The sequence below is a fragment of the Gigantopelta aegis genome, chromosome 8 (genome assembly GCF_016097555.1).
Source record: "Gigantopelta aegis isolate Gae_Host chromosome 8, Gae_host_genome, whole genome shotgun sequence".
Taxonomy (NCBI): domain Eukaryota; kingdom Metazoa; phylum Mollusca; class Gastropoda; order Neomphalida; family Peltospiridae; genus Gigantopelta; species Gigantopelta aegis.
In genome coordinates this window covers 62752194-62768175 of record NC_054706.1, presented here as the reverse complement: position 1 = coordinate 62768175, position 15982 = coordinate 62752194, and the positions used below count along the sequence as shown (strand labels likewise).

The following is a 15982-nucleotide window of genomic DNA, read 5'->3' as shown; positions in this document are numbered from 1 at the left end:
CTTCCTTCGTCTTCCTTCCTTACTGTATTTATCTACCAATGTTTTCTTCCTTCGTCTTCCTTCCTTACTGTATTTATCTACCAATGTTTTCTTCCTTCGTCTTCCTTCCTTACTGTATTTATCTACCAATGTTTTCTTCCTTCGTCTTCCTTCCTTACTGTATTTATCTACCAATGTTTTCTTCCTTCGTCTTCCTTCCTTACTGTATTTATCTACCAATGTTTTCTTCCTTCGTCTTCCTTCCTTACTGTATTTATCTACCAATGTTTTCTTCCTTCGTCTTCCTTCCTTACTGTATTTATCTACCAATGTTTTCTTCCTTCGTCTTCCTTCCTTACTGTATTTATCTACCAATGTTTTCTTCCTTCGTCTTCCTTCCTTACTGTATTTATCTACCAATGTTTTCTTCCTTCGTCTTCCTTCCTTACTGTATTTATCTACCAATGTTTTCTTCCTTCGTCTTCCTTCCTTACTGTATTTATCTACCAATGTTTTCTTCCTTCGTCTTCCTTCCTTACTGTATTTATCTACCAATGTTTTCTTCCTTCGTCTTCCTTCCTTACTGTATTTATCTACCAATGTTTTCTTCCTTCGTCTTCCTTCCTTACTGTATTTATCTACCAATGTTTTCTTCCTTCGTCTTCCTTCCTTACTGTATTTATCTACCAATGTTTTCTTCCTTCGTCTTCCTTCCTTACTGTATTTATCTACCAATGTTTTCTTCCTTCGTCTTCCTTCCTTACTGTATTTATCTACCAATGTTTTCTTCCTTCGTCTTCCTTCCTTACTGTATTTATCTACCAATGTTTTCTTCCTTCGTCTTCCTTCCTTACTGTATTTATCTACCAATGTTTTCTTCCTTCGTCTTCCTTCCTTACTGTATTTATCTACCAATGTTTTCTTCCTTCGTCTTCCTTCCTTACTGTATTTATCTACCAATGTTTTCTTCCTTCGTCTTCCTTCCTTACTGTATTTATCTACCAATGTTTTCTTCCTTCGTCTTCCTTCCTTACTGTATTTATCTACCAATGTTTTCTTCCTTCGTCTTCCTTCCTTACTGTATTTATCTACCAATGTTTTCTTCCTTCGTCTTCCTTCCTTACTGTATTTATCTACCAATGTTTTCTTCCTTCGTCTTCCTTCCTTACTGTATTTATCTACCAATGTTTTCTTCCTTCGTCTTCCTTCCTTACTGTATTTATCTACCAATGTTTTCTTCCTTCGTCTTCCTTCCTTACTGTATTTATCTACCAATGTTTTCTTTTTGTCTTGTCTAGTTAAAGGTGCATTTATAATCAGATCCACGGAAGTCAATTCTAAAGGTTCATTCACACTGGATGAGTGTTGTTTGGCTCTTATACTCTCATTGGAATAGTGTGTTTTATTAATGTTTTTTAAAGAAAGCAAAACAAATAAATAATGTGAATGAAAATGAAAGGGGAAAGAGAAGAAGTAAAATGAATGCAATTCACTTTCTGCTCAGAAAGCACAACATTGATAGTAAATACTTATAGACGGTTTCCGCATAGCTAATTAAAATTAGTTATAACTAATTATAATTTATTTTTCTTACTCGTTGGTGAAAACATGATTCGTTATTTATTTAAAGGGACATACCCTAGTTTCAACCCGTGAAAATTAACACTAAGTTTAGTTAATCTACTAATCTATAACACATTTGGATAAAGTTACAACAGAGTGAAACATGAGTCTGTGACTTTGAAATGGTGAAATACCCTCTAAAAATAGACTAAATCTCGACTCCGTAAGTGTTACTTCTCAGACGCACGTGCGTTTTTAAAAATATGAGAAATGCTTTTTGTGATATTAAAAACACCAGGATGATCAATAACACTTTGAATGTATGGAATTGATAAGCTAAACAATACAATCTAAGTAAAGTATGATTTAAGTTATCAAAAACGGTTATAATAGTCAAAAATATGCGTTAGTGTTTCAAAACTAGGGTATGTCCCTTTAATTACACAGGTACGTGTGTTAACAGTTTCAAGACATATGACTGGCTGCCCCTAGATAATGACCCGGCACCAATGTCATACATCTAATGAAAAAACAGCACGATCGAAATCGATTACACTGTGACGTATAGTTAACCTGACAATCAGTTGTCTATGACGCGTAAATGCAAGAGCTCTAAATAACGTTTAGTCGGGGGAAAAAGCAAAAATTTGCTTAAAACCTGGCTTTTGAGAATATGTAAGAAATATAATAATACTTTCTTGTCCGATATATACCATTTATCTTACAACTCGTTGTTTAAAAGCGTATCAAACTCGCTTTCGCTCGTTAGATACATTTTAAAACAACTCGTAAAATAAATGGTATCTAACGGCCACGCATGTATTATTCTCTATTAACAGCATTTTATTTCTCAGATCGTTGTGTTTGTTTAATATATTTCTGGACATAAAAACGTCTTTGTTAGCGTCGTGATTTAATGTGGTTAGGCCGTCGGTCTACAGGCTGGTAGGTACTGGGTTCGGATCCCAGTCGAGGCATGGGATTTGTAATCCAGATACCGACTCCAAACCCTAAGTCAGTGCTTCGCAAGGCTCAATGGGTATGTGTAAACCACTTGCACCGACCAGTGATCCATAACTGGTTCAACAAAGGTCATGGTTTGTGCTATCCTGCTTGTGGGAAGCGCAAATAAAAGATCCCTTGCTGCCTGTCGTAAAAGAGTAGCATATGTGGCGACAGCGGGTTTCCTCTAAAAAAACAGTGTCAGAATGACCATATGTTTGACGTCCAATAGCCGATGATGAGATAAAAAAAATCAATGTGCTCTAGTGGCGTCGTTAAATAAAACAAACTTTACTTTAACGTGGTTCTACCATTTAATACTAACTGTAGATAGATCAGCTTGTCTCAGTATAATTAAAGAATCCAAAAGAAGTCTTCTTCGCTGCTTAAATAGTTTACATATGCATTAAAGGCACAGACCCTAGTGTTTAAACACTACAGCATATTTTTCACTATTAGACCGTTTATCATCACTGAAATCAAACATTTCTTATATTTTATTGTTTAGATTATTCATTTCCGTAGAACTGAAGTGTTTCTGGTCATCCCGGTGTTTCTAATATCACAAAATGCATTGTTCATATTTTTAAAAACGCACGTGCGTCTGAGAAGTAACAGTTATGGAGTCGAGTTTTAGTCTATTTTTAGAGGGTATTTCACCATTTCAAAGTCACAGACTCATGTTTCACTCAATTGTAACTTTATCCAAATCTGTTACAGGTGTGTAGATTAACTAAACTTAGTGTTAATTTTCACTGTTACAGGTGTGTAGATTAACTAAACTTAGTGTTAATTTTCATCTGTTACAGGTGTGTAGATAACTAAACTTAGTGTTAATTTTCATCTGTTACAGGTGTGTAGATTAACTAAACTTAGTGTTAATTTTCATCTGTTACAGGTGTGTAGATTAACTAAACTTCGTGTTAATTTTCATCTGTTACAGGTGTGTAGATTAACTAAACTTCGTGTTAATTTTCATCTGTTACAGGTGTGTAGATTAACTAAACTTAGTGTTAATTTTCATCTGTTACAGGTGTGTAGATTAACTAAACTTAGTGTTAATTTTCATCTGTTACAGGTGTGTAGATTAACTAAACTTAGTGTTAATTTTCATCTGTTACAGGTTTGTAGATTAACTAAACTTAGTATTAATTTTCATCTGTTACAGGTGTGTAGATTAACTAAACTTCGTGTTAATTTTCATCTGTTACAGGTGTGTAGATTAACTAAACTTCGTGTTAATTTTCATCTGTTACAGGTGTGTAGATTAACTAAACTTAGTGTTAATTTTCATCTGTTACAGGTGTGTAGATTAACTAAACTTAGTGTTAATTTTCATCTGTTACAGGTGTGTAGATTAACTAAACTTAGTGTTAATTTTCATCTGTTACAGGTTTGTAGATTAACTAAACTTAGTGTTAATTTTCATCTGTTACAGGTGTGTAGATTAACTAAACTTCGTGTTAATTTTCATCTGTTACAGGTGTGTAGATTAACTAAACTTAGTGTTAATTTTCATCTGTTACAGGTGTGTAGATTAACTAAACTTAGTGTTAATTTTCATCTGTTACAGGTGTGTAGATTAACTAAACTTAGTGTTAATTTTCATCTGTTACAGGTGTGTACATTAACTAAACTTAGTGTTAATTTTCATCTGTTACAGGTGTGTAGATTAACTAAACTTAGTGTTAATTTTCATCTGTTACAGGTGTGTACATTAACTAAACTTAGTGTTAATTTTCATCTGTTACAGGTGTGTACATTAACTAAACTTAGTGTTAATTTTCATCTGTTACAGGTGTGTACATTAACTAAACTTAGTGTTAATTTCCACGGGTTAAAACAAGGATCTGTCCCTTTAAAGCTTCAGTATATTATTGTTATTATCTTCATGGAGACCACGTATTGTCCATGTATTAGCTGTAACTCTATGAAAAAGAAGGTGATAAATAGCAGGTATTTGCCCCGCTCATCAGTCGCGGTTTGTTTGCACGTCAACGTATTGCCTCACCTCGCCATCTGTCGGAACCATCGACGAAACATCTCTAGCCATCGAGTGAAGCGACTCGGAAACGTGTTATCTTCTACGGAGCGCTCCAGTGGTTAAATCGATTTGACAGTTCTATACTTCGCAATAACTCACCGGGTTAATGGAAGGTTTCTAAAAGAACGGGGTTTTGTTGTTTTTTATTGTGTGCGTTTTATTTTCCTTATTTTTTCTTATTATTTTTCTTTTTGTGGGGTGTTTTGGTGTGTGCGTGTTTGTGGGCTTTTTTTTGTGTTTTTCGTGTTTATTTTTATTATTTATTTATTTATATTTTATTGTAGACATATCACCCGTGTCTGATTGAAAATCCGTACATCACTTAGAAATTTAGTACGCATGCTAATTCGTAGATAAAAAAGTTTGTTTTGCTTAACGGCACTACTAGAGCACATTGATTTATTAATCATCGGCTATTGAATGTCAAACATTTGGTGATTCTGACTCGTAGTCATGAGAAGAAACCCTGCTACATGTTTTCTAATGCAACAAGGGACCTTTTATATGCACTTTTCAACAAACAGGAAAACACATACTAAGGCCTTTATCCAGTTGTGGAGCCCTGGTTGGAACGAAAAAAATAAAATAATAATAATAATAAAGCCCATACATGATATCACGTCAACCCCGCCCCCCCCCCCCCCAAAAAAAAAAAAAAAAACCAAGAAAAAAAAAACAAAAAAAAAAACAACCCCCAAACAAACAACAACAAACAAAACAACAACAACAACAAAAATTCGGCTGAATGTTGTTGGTTTTGATATACCAGTCGTGGGGCACATGTTTGAATAGGAAATAAGAGAATAGGTCCAAATAGGTTCGATCCTGCAACCAAAGCACCTCAGACAAGCGCTCTAGATCCCTCCCGATTCTCCACAGACAGGACAGCACATACTACGTCCTTTCATATTCCAGTTGTTGGCACTGGTTAGGATGGGAAAAAGACAATTTGAGAATGAGCCCACCGAAACTGTATATATTTTATATCCACTTTCCTATCTACAACACAGCACATACCACGGCCGTTGCTTTACCAGTTGTAAAGCAGTGACTGAGATGGGGGGAAAAACCCGAGTCCATCGCGGGTTATCGATCCTACGAACTATGACACTGTAGACGAGTGTGACTTTCTATGTGGAAAAGGCATAAAATATCCCTTGCTGTTAATCGATATCAGGGGCTTATCTGGAGACAGCGGGAGTAAGTTCAGCCAGTCGTTTTTCGCTAACGCTTGCTAGATTAATGTTCACGCTACACATTAAACCGAATGACCACTTCGGTAACCAGTAAAACTAGTTTGCAAGCGTTTAGAACAAAAAACTAAAAACTACCCCAAAACACAAAAAAACAAAACGAAACAAAACAAAAGAACAGAAACAAATACTGGCTGAACGTGTGCCGGATTCATAGGCATACGAGCTTCCATTTTTGTAAGGGGGGAGGGAGGAGGCAGGCAGATTTGTGCCCAAGGTAAACGAAAATGCCCGAATCTGGATTACAACATTAAATTAATTTTATTAACATTATTATCACTTCCAAACAGCTGACCCCACTCCACCCCTGCCTAAGTACGCTTAAAAACTGTATTGCATCTTCACTTTTTAAACAGGCATATAAAAGAACCCTTGCTGCTAATCGACAAGAGTAGCCCATGAAGTGGCGACAGCGGGTTTCCTCTCTCAATATTTGTGTGGTCCTTAACCATATGCCTGACGCCATATAACCGTAAATAAAACATTTCTTTCTTTCTTTTTTAAACAGTTTCTGTAAAATCATATTTTAGACCCTAAAAATTTTATAAAATTAAGATAATATAGTTATACAAAAATACCCCTTTCCTTTTTCCTCTAGTAGGCAGGCATCTAATTTGTACACGTCCATGGTGGCTCTGGTTAGGCTCTGGTTATGATCGCTTCATTTCATTTCAACTTATTTCCGTGCTTATATCCAATTGAGGTTCAAGCACGCTGTCCTGGACACACACACACACACACACACACACACACACACACACACACACACACACACCTCAGCTGTCTGGATTAGTTGTTTAATTGTTAGTGGTTAGTGAGGGAGAAGAGGGTGTAGTGGTTTTACACCTACCCAGTGATTCGTTAAAATTCACCGAGTCTGAGCGGGAGCCGGTACGAGGCTGCGAGCCCTGTACCTAGCTACCAGCCTTATGTTCGATGGCCTAAGCACGACACCACCGAGGCCGGTTTACGTACAACGGGCAACTGTATTAACGTGTCCCTATCCACAAGGGTTCAGGCACGCCCGCCCCGGATCTAGCCTCTGACTTCGCCAGTGACCACTTCCGGGGCGGGATAGAGGCCGGTTTATGATCATTAGTTACGAAGATCTGCTATATGATAAACATCACGCCAGCTTGAGCCGGACTGTAATCCTTCTCGAGCCATGAGAGGAACATGTTTGTTCGCACGGAGCTCTAATGAAATAAACCCTGACAGGCAGAGAAAATTTACGGCATCTTTATGTCTATAACACTCTAAAAGCAAATGTAGCAAAAAAAATGTTTACAACTATATTTCGTTTCGGATTTTTTTTATGATACTGCTTGTCGATAAACTAGCGATCCCACTGATTATTGTGTAATTCGAGCTGCAAATGGGGTGCATTCGCACGGAAGAAGACCATGGAAATCTGTATTAAATACTCGCTTCTTGGTTTATCTGTACGTGTACCAGAATATGTATTTACGGTTTATATAATATAATACGCAAGTTTGAGGGAGTTTGAGACAATAGCTGCTCAAAATACACAATATGCTTTCTGATAACCAATTTCACTATCAGCTATTATTTTCTATGTTAAAGGGACAGACCCTTGTTTCAACCCGTGAAAATGAACACTAAGTTTAATTAATCTACAAACTTGTAACACATTTGGATAAAGTTAGAATAGAGTGAAACATGAGTCTAGAGTGAAACATGAGTCTGTCACTTTGAAATGGTCAAATACCATCTAAAAATAGACTAAAACTCGACTCAATAACTGTTATTTCTCAGACGCACGTGCATTTTTAAAAATATGAGAAATGCATTTTGTGATATTAAAAACACAAGGATGACCAAAAACATTTCGAATGTACGGAAATTGATAACCTAAACCATAAAATCTAAGTAAAGTATGCTTTCAGTTATCAAAAACGGTTGTAATAGTAAAAAATATGCCTTATTGTTTAAAAACTAGGGTATGTCATTTTAAAGCACTGAACAACCATTCAGATTATACAACTATTGCCAAATATGTCAATATTAGAATGACGAATATCACATTTTTTTACAAACCCGTTGGTGAGAACATCGTGCGTTATTTTTGATAACACATGGGTTTGTTTACACAATTAACAGTTTCAAAACATACGACTGGCTGCTCCTAGGTAGTGACCAGGTCACCAGTGCCATGCATCCAATGAAAACCAACACGGTGGAAATAGATTACACTGTGACATATAGTTAACCCGACAATCATGTGTCTGTGACGCGTAAGTTAGCTACAAGTGCAACGGCTGTAAATAAATTTTAGTCGAAAAAAATGTTAAAATTTGCTTAAAACTTTTTTTTGAGGATATGTAAGAAACAGAATAATACATTCGTGTCCGTTAGATACCATTTACCTCAAAACTCGTTTAAAAACTCGCTTTCGTTCGTTAGACACATTTTAAAACAACTCGTTGTGAGATAAATGGTATCTAACGGCCACTCATGTATTATTCTCTATTTATATCGTAAATAAATAAATAAATAAATAAATAAATAAATAAGAAGCTGATTACTTTAAATGTATATAACATTGGAGTAAAGTTTATATGAGTACAATCGGTCTAGAACTAGTATTTGCTTCCAGGTTAAATTAAAGGAACATACACTAGTGTTTAAACACTAAGGCATATTTTTCACCTAGACCTAGTTTCAACCCGTAAAAATGGACACTAAGTTTAATTAATTTGCAAGCCAGTAACAAATTTGGAAACAACAGAGTGAAACAAGAGTCTGTGATGTTGAAATACCATTAAAAATAGACTAAAACGCGACTCCATAATCGTGCGTTTTTAAAAATATGAAAAAAATGCATTTTGTTATATTTGGCGAGGTTTGCGAGCTTCACCGAGCTAGTTACATCGTTATGGAACCGAGCCAAATAACCATGATATCAAAACGTAGTAACCTGATAATTTTTTTTATTATCTATCCCCTTTCAAGTTATATTTTTGTAATATATATTTTAGTCAAAAGAGGTATATAGAAACTATTAGTATTATCGTATAGAAATTACTACCAGAAGTCGGATAATTGCAGATACTCGAAAGCATCTTGGGAATAACATAGCCAGCCATAAAGTTATGTGTTTCCAAATTTTAAATAAAATACTTTGATTATATTTCAAAGTCTGTTTTGTCATAACGTGACACTTTTTGTACCTTTTTTGTTGAAAATAAACTAAAGTTTAAATGTGACGTGAAGATCTGCATCGTTGGCTGCTAGTGACTGTGACGTCAGACGCTGTTCCAGCGTAAACATTATTTGCAGGAAGCTACTTGTTTTTTGTTTCAAAATATTTCATTAAAAATGCTGTCTAATTCCAAATGGGAGCGAATAATGGAAAATTGAAAAATAAAAGGTAATTTGATGTTACGGGAAGTATAAATGCTATATTTACTTATGCAGTTCAACAATTAGTGCTGTAAATGGATGTTTAAAAACATTGAGGGAACGACCTACCTGAAAACTGAACAAACATCCATCATGCGCACAACTCATTTCCTAGTGGCATGATAACACATAACAACGCTAAAGTTATCATGGTAGCAACGGAGGTGTTATCAGGCAGTGACATAATAACACTTCGAATTATCATGTATGGGTTATCAGGCCACAGGAAGAACGTTCGATACATTCTGCTGACTGGGAATATTCACGACCTTGTCAAAACATCTTTTAGACTACGCTTTCTGCAGAGATACAATTTTGAATAAGTTACACAGATCGTGTTAAATTCTATTTTGTTTAACGACACCTCTAGAGCACACTGCTTAATTAACCATCGGTTATTGGATCTCAAACATTTGTTAAGTTTGACACGTAGTCTTCAGAGGAAAGCCATTAAAAGCAAGTTATCTTTTATATGCATTCCCCTTGGGCTAATAGTTGGGACGGAAAACTGAAAGTATGAACGAAAAGAGGACTCATTCCACTAAATCTATTTGTATTGACGCGATGTATTGAAACAACGGAAATACGTTCCTTAAGCTTAAAAGCCTAATACTTCCTGCTGCTGACTGGCTGACCATGGTATTTATACGGTATCCACAATAAACGCAAAACAACCCTCCCCACAACAGCGTTGTGAACACCAGTCTGGTATGCATCAACAACAGTGTGGTACGTGTACCAAGCATCATTAACATTGCTGCTACGGCTATGTATATAAGTAGGCTTTAATTATGGAATGGCATGCGATTTACCATTTACTAGCTGAGGAATCTTTAGTACAGTGGAGACTGCTGTTGTCGACAGACAATAAGACGGCTAAGTCAATAACTGGTCAGTAGAAATAATACAATAATAATGGGAAAATGTGGGATAACTGAACGAAAAGAACGCTCGAAAGATGACAAAGAACAAATAAGCAAAGTTAGTTACAGTTTGTTTTGTTTAACGACACCACTATAGCACATTGATTTAATAATCATCGACTATTGGATGTCAAACATACGATCATTTTAACACGGTCATAAAGAGGAAACCTGCTACATTTTTCCATTAGTAGCAAGGGATCTTTTATATGCACCGTCCCATAGACAGGACATCACATACCATTGTCTTTAATATACCAGTCGTGGTGCACTGGCTGGAAAACAAATAACAATGTACATGGCGTAATCTATACACCTTGACGATAAGATGTAAAATACACGAACACGATTAAAATTGATGTGAATTTTTTATTTAATTGGTGTAGTCATAGCAACGTTCATAAACGTACGGGGCAGGGGGCGGGGGAGGGTGTTTGGCCTGGCACCCAGTGTTGGAACAAATCCTCAAATTCGGGTAAAAACAATAGAGATATTCGTTTTCACCATGCATTTCCATCATTCTACCCACAATATTAATCCATGTGAAAATGTGTAATGATTCGTTTGCAACCCTATATAGCTGTTTAGTAGTAATGCTACTAAATATTGATATATGCTGTAATCGAGATTCGGGCGTTTTTGTTTTAATTCAGGAAAAAAATCAGCCTGCCCCGTACGCCTAGGACAACATATATGCATGTTTTTATTTCTATGTGAACGTAAAGGTAAACGCCCGACGTTCCAGCGGCTATAGAAATCGGAAAACCGATCAGGCAGCAATCTATCCTTCCTATAACATAACATAATTTATTAATACAAAACACAAACACAGTTTTACTAAACTATCGCAAGGTATTATGACTGTGTCAAAATTATGATATGTTTGACTTCAAACATCCAACAATAAATCAATTTGCTCTAGTGGTTTCGTTAAACAAAGCAAACTTTAACTTTTCGATTAGGGGATATTTTATATTCACCATCTCACAGGCCAGATAATGCATAGCTCGGTCTGTGTTACACCAGTTATGGAGCACTGGGCTGGAACGAGAAATAGTACTATGGGTCCACCGACGGGGATCGATCCTAGATCGATCGCGCTTTAAGTGAGCGTTTTACACTGTGCCCTTCTTGACAAGCCATTGGAGGTCCTATGTTATTCGGGATTACATAGAGGAGTTACACAATCGCGCGCAATCTGTGTGGAAAATGGGTTAATCTCCATGAAAGTCAAACTTGATCTGTAACAGTACATGATAAACCTACATGTATAAACAAAATCTGAGCTCAATATATTTAGGCATTATGAAAAAAAAACCCGGAAGACTATATGTGGCACAGACGGACAGACGGACGGACGTATACATAGACGGACAGACACAGCTGGACAGACAGACATAGACGGACAGACAGACAGAGACGGGCAGAGACAGACAGACAGACAGATAGACAGACAGTCAGAAGGACGAATATGTAACCTATAGTCCCCTCCGGTTGAGCCGGTAGCGGACTAATAAGAAAACACCACCACTGGACTCACCTGTCGATGGCGATGGCCATGAAGGTGAGGACGCTCACCGATATGGTGCACGGCGATATGAACATGGAGAACTTACAGTAGTCCTTTCCGAACCACCAGTCCTGGTAGAGGTTGTACATAGAATTAAACAGCGTGTTCAGCAGCGATATCAACACATCGGCCACTGCAAGGTTCACCAGGAAATAGTTGGTGACGGTCCGCATGCGTTTGTGCGCCAGAACTATCCATATGACAATGATATTTCCTCCGGCGGCCACGGTGAACATCACCACGAAGATGATGATGAAGATCAGCTGCTGCCACCACGGCAGCGTGTAGCCCATCAAGAGTTCTTCTGTGGTATTCCCTCCAAAGGACGCGTTTATAGTGAAGTTCTCGGTTGGGAATGTCGAGGACAAGAGGTACGGGTGAACGGGGTATTCTTCCATGATGATAGTGCTGTTGTCGGTACCGCCCAGATACCGCAGAGATGCGCCAAGGCCGTCGGGAGCCACCGCGGTCATGGTTTAACAAAGAGATTACGTGGTTTAAAACAAGGGATTTACAGGGTTTACTGTATCATCCTTCTCGACTTTCAAGGCAAGGCACGTCTTGGCTGTTTCCGCGAGGCAGACGGCGGTTCCTGTAACGCTGGTCTCGTGGTAGGATGGGTGAAACAGCGGTCGGTTCTCAACTGTGAAGGTGCGAACGCTTCGACCATCTCCGGCGGCAGTATGGTCCGTGGTCAGTGTATGGTAGACTTCCGGCGTGGGAGGTTCCCTTGATAACTGTAACAAAAAAGAGGGAGAGAAGTTATTTCCATAATTAATTAATAATGTGGTTAGCAAAGGATAAACGACTGAAAATAACCTCATATATGGGTTTATAGTTAATCAATCGGTTATTGTCTTAAGATATCGGCTTTATCCTGCAACGGTTAGAATGGCGAATGCAACGAGGCTTTGCCGAGCGGCATTGGCATTAATTCAGGCTCTGTGGCGGGACGTAGCCCAGTGGTAAAGCGCTCGTTTGATCGATCCCCGTCGGTGCGCCAATTGGACTGTTTCTCGTCCCGACCAGTGCATCTCGACTGGCTGTGGTGTGTACTATCCTGCCTGTGGGTGGTGCATATAAACATTTTCCATTCATTACCTGATGATTAATAAATAAATGTGCTCCAGTAGTGTCGTTAAACAAAACAGACTTTAACTTTAATTTACCCTGAGCAGGATAAAATCGATATCTTAAGATAGTAACTGGCTATTTTATTTACCCTTTACTTCTACATAATGAAGATAGTAACTGGCTATTTTATTTACCCTTTACTTCTACATAATTAAGATAGTAACTGGCTATTTTATTTACCCTTTACTTCTACATAATGAAGATAGTAACTGGCTATTTTATTTACCCTTTACTTCTACATAATGAAGATAGTAACTGGCTATTTTATTTACCCTTTACTTCTACATAATTAAGATAGTAACTGGCTATTTTATTTACCCTTTACTTCTACATAATTAAGATAGTAACTGGCTATTTTATTTACCCTTTACTTCTACATAATGAAGATAGTAACTGGCTATTTTATTTACCCTTTACTTCTACATAATGAAGATAGTAACTGGCTATATTTATTTACCCTTTACTTCTACATAATTAAGATAGTAACTGGCTATTTTATTTACCCTTTACTTCTACATAATGAAGATAGTAACTGGCTATTTTATTTACCCTTTACTTCTACATAATGAAGATAGTAACTGGCTATTTTATTTACCCTTTACTTCTACATAATGAAGATAGTAACTGGCTATTTTATTTACCCTTTACTTCTACATAATGAAGATAGTAACTGGCTATTTTATTTACCCTTTACTTCTACATAATGAAGATAGTAACTGGCTATTTTATTTACCCTTTACTTCTACATAATTAAGATAGTAACTGGCTATTTTATTTACCCTTTACTTCTACATAATTAAGATAGTAACTGGCTATTTTATTTACCCTTTACTTCTACATAATGAAGATAGTAACTGGCTATTTTATTTACCCTTTACTTCTACATAATGAAGATAGTAACTGGCTATTTTATTTACCCTTTACTTCTACATAATAAAGATAGTAACTGGCTATTTTATTTACCCTTTACTTCTACATAATACGAACATAATAATGAAATGATCTGTCTTATTTAACAACTTTACCTTGTTCCAGAATACTAAAGTCCAACTAAAAGTATTTTTGCCTACAATATCTATACACCAAAACAAATGCTTTCTTATTTCTAAAATAAAAATTGGTTTTAAACTGGCTGTTTTTTTTTTTTAATTTCCAGTTTCCAGTTTTGGTTTGTAAAAGAATACGTAACTTTGAACAATACAACATTCCTTTGCTGACCATAACTTGTGTACACCTGTCCCAAAAAGCTGTATTTTTTGTCAGTGACCGAAAATATAGAAATTTATCTAGATATCATATCTTTCCAATATATATATATCGAAGGTCGCTATTACTAGTTTGTACAGCAACTCGGCCGGGACCGTCGCTTCAGATCGAGAGATCGAAGTTTTCGAGAGATCAAAGTTTGACTGTATGTATGTATGTATGTATGTATGTATGTATATATATATATATATATATATATATATATATATATATATATATATATATATATATATATATATATATATAGTGATTGTAGAATAAATATATGTATGTTTTTCGTGCTTATGATACAACATATATAAAAATAATATTAATCAATTCTAACCCAGACGATTCTTCTGTGTGTAATAATATGAAACTCGTTTACTGCATAATAAAAAAATTCGTAAACTGGTTTCTTGAATTTCGCGTCGCACACACGATCGCGTAACAGTCCCTGTGTGTGCACCACGCTGCACATAACTCATAACCTATTCGTCTCGGTTTTTGTAATTACTAAAACCCGGTGACAAGTTTATTACACCGTCTGTGTAGTCTCGATTAAACACCAACGTCGCTCGTTAACTAGACGCGTTCCCAGTCATAACTGACACGGAAAGTAAAACCGGTGCAAAGTCATCAGAACACGTCTCCAAAAGAAAAACCCCTAATGGAAAAAATGTAACGAGTTTCCTCTCTATGACTGTTATGTCAAAATGACCATATATTTCACATCCAATAGCCGATGATTAATAAATCAATGTGTTCTAGTGGTGTCGTTAAACAAAACAAACAATCCCAATAATGATGCTATGTAATATTTAGACAGCTAGTTACGTCGACTAAAGGTTTAAGGAAGTGCAAAATCAAATAACTTCCGGCTGGGTCAAATTTCGAGGTGCAATGAACTTTTGATAGCGCACATTCTGTTATATGGAAAATTAGCCATGGACGATCTCACTCCTTTTATTTAATCTTTGAGGGTCATAATTTAGTTGATATATTGCATATTGTGTGCTGAGCCACATACGTTAATAGTGTCGTCTATGGTATTTTATTTGGTATAGTACAACCTTAAACACAGTCTTGTTAGGCACAGGATCCAAATTTACAAAACATTATCGGCCAAAATTTACTAAATTTAAGGACAGTGATTTATGTATATTTCATACTGTATTTTTTATACTGTTTGTAATTATATCAACAATGTTTTGTCGTATATATGCAAACGTAAGCTACTAAATCCACGATTGAAAACAATATTTATTATAACAGTGTTGTCGAAATGTAATATATAAAATAAATAATTTTCTTTCGTATTTACCTTGATACATTTTCTGTAGTTACGTACTTTTTTTTTCGCATCAACAAACGAAGCATCATTCAGTTTCAACAATTTAGACTCGTTTTGACAATCTATTTTGCGAATTAATTTTGTTGTTCAGAAGGGATACAAATCGCATTGTCACGTAAACGTAAAGTTAGGATAGTTTGTAAATTTGACCCTATGAGAGAGAGAGAGAGAGAGAGAGAGAGAGAGAGAGAGAGAGAGAGAGAGAGAGAGAGAGAGAGAGAGAGAGAGAGAGAGAGAGAGAGAGAGAGAGAGAGAAAGAGAGAGGGAGGGAGAGAGAGAGAGAGAGAGAGAGAGAGAGAGAGAGAGAGAGAGAGAGAGAGAGAGAGAGAGAGCGAGAGAGAGAGAGTGTGTGTGTGTCAGCGAGAGACACACAGAGAGACAGAGACACACACAGAGAGAAGAGTAGCTTGATGGTAGAGCAATCGCACGAAATGCAACAGGCAAATATAAAAGGTGGTTTTTGTAAAGAGGTCAGATTGCTGGGGGGGGGGA

General features: G+C 36.5%; 1 protein-coding gene across 1 annotated transcript in view; it reads right to left on the bottom strand.

The window, feature by feature from the left end:
* LOC121379774 (tachykinin-like peptides receptor 99D) overlaps nucleotides 1-12230 on the bottom strand; it is a 53783-nt gene extending 41553 nt beyond the window's left edge. The window contains exon 1 of the mRNA XM_041508426.1: nucleotides 11728-12230. Coding sequence (XP_041364360.1) covers nucleotides 11728-12230 — 503 coding nt within the window. The remainder of the gene's footprint in view (nucleotides 1-11727) is intronic.
* Nucleotides 12231-15982: the final 3752 nt, after the last annotated feature.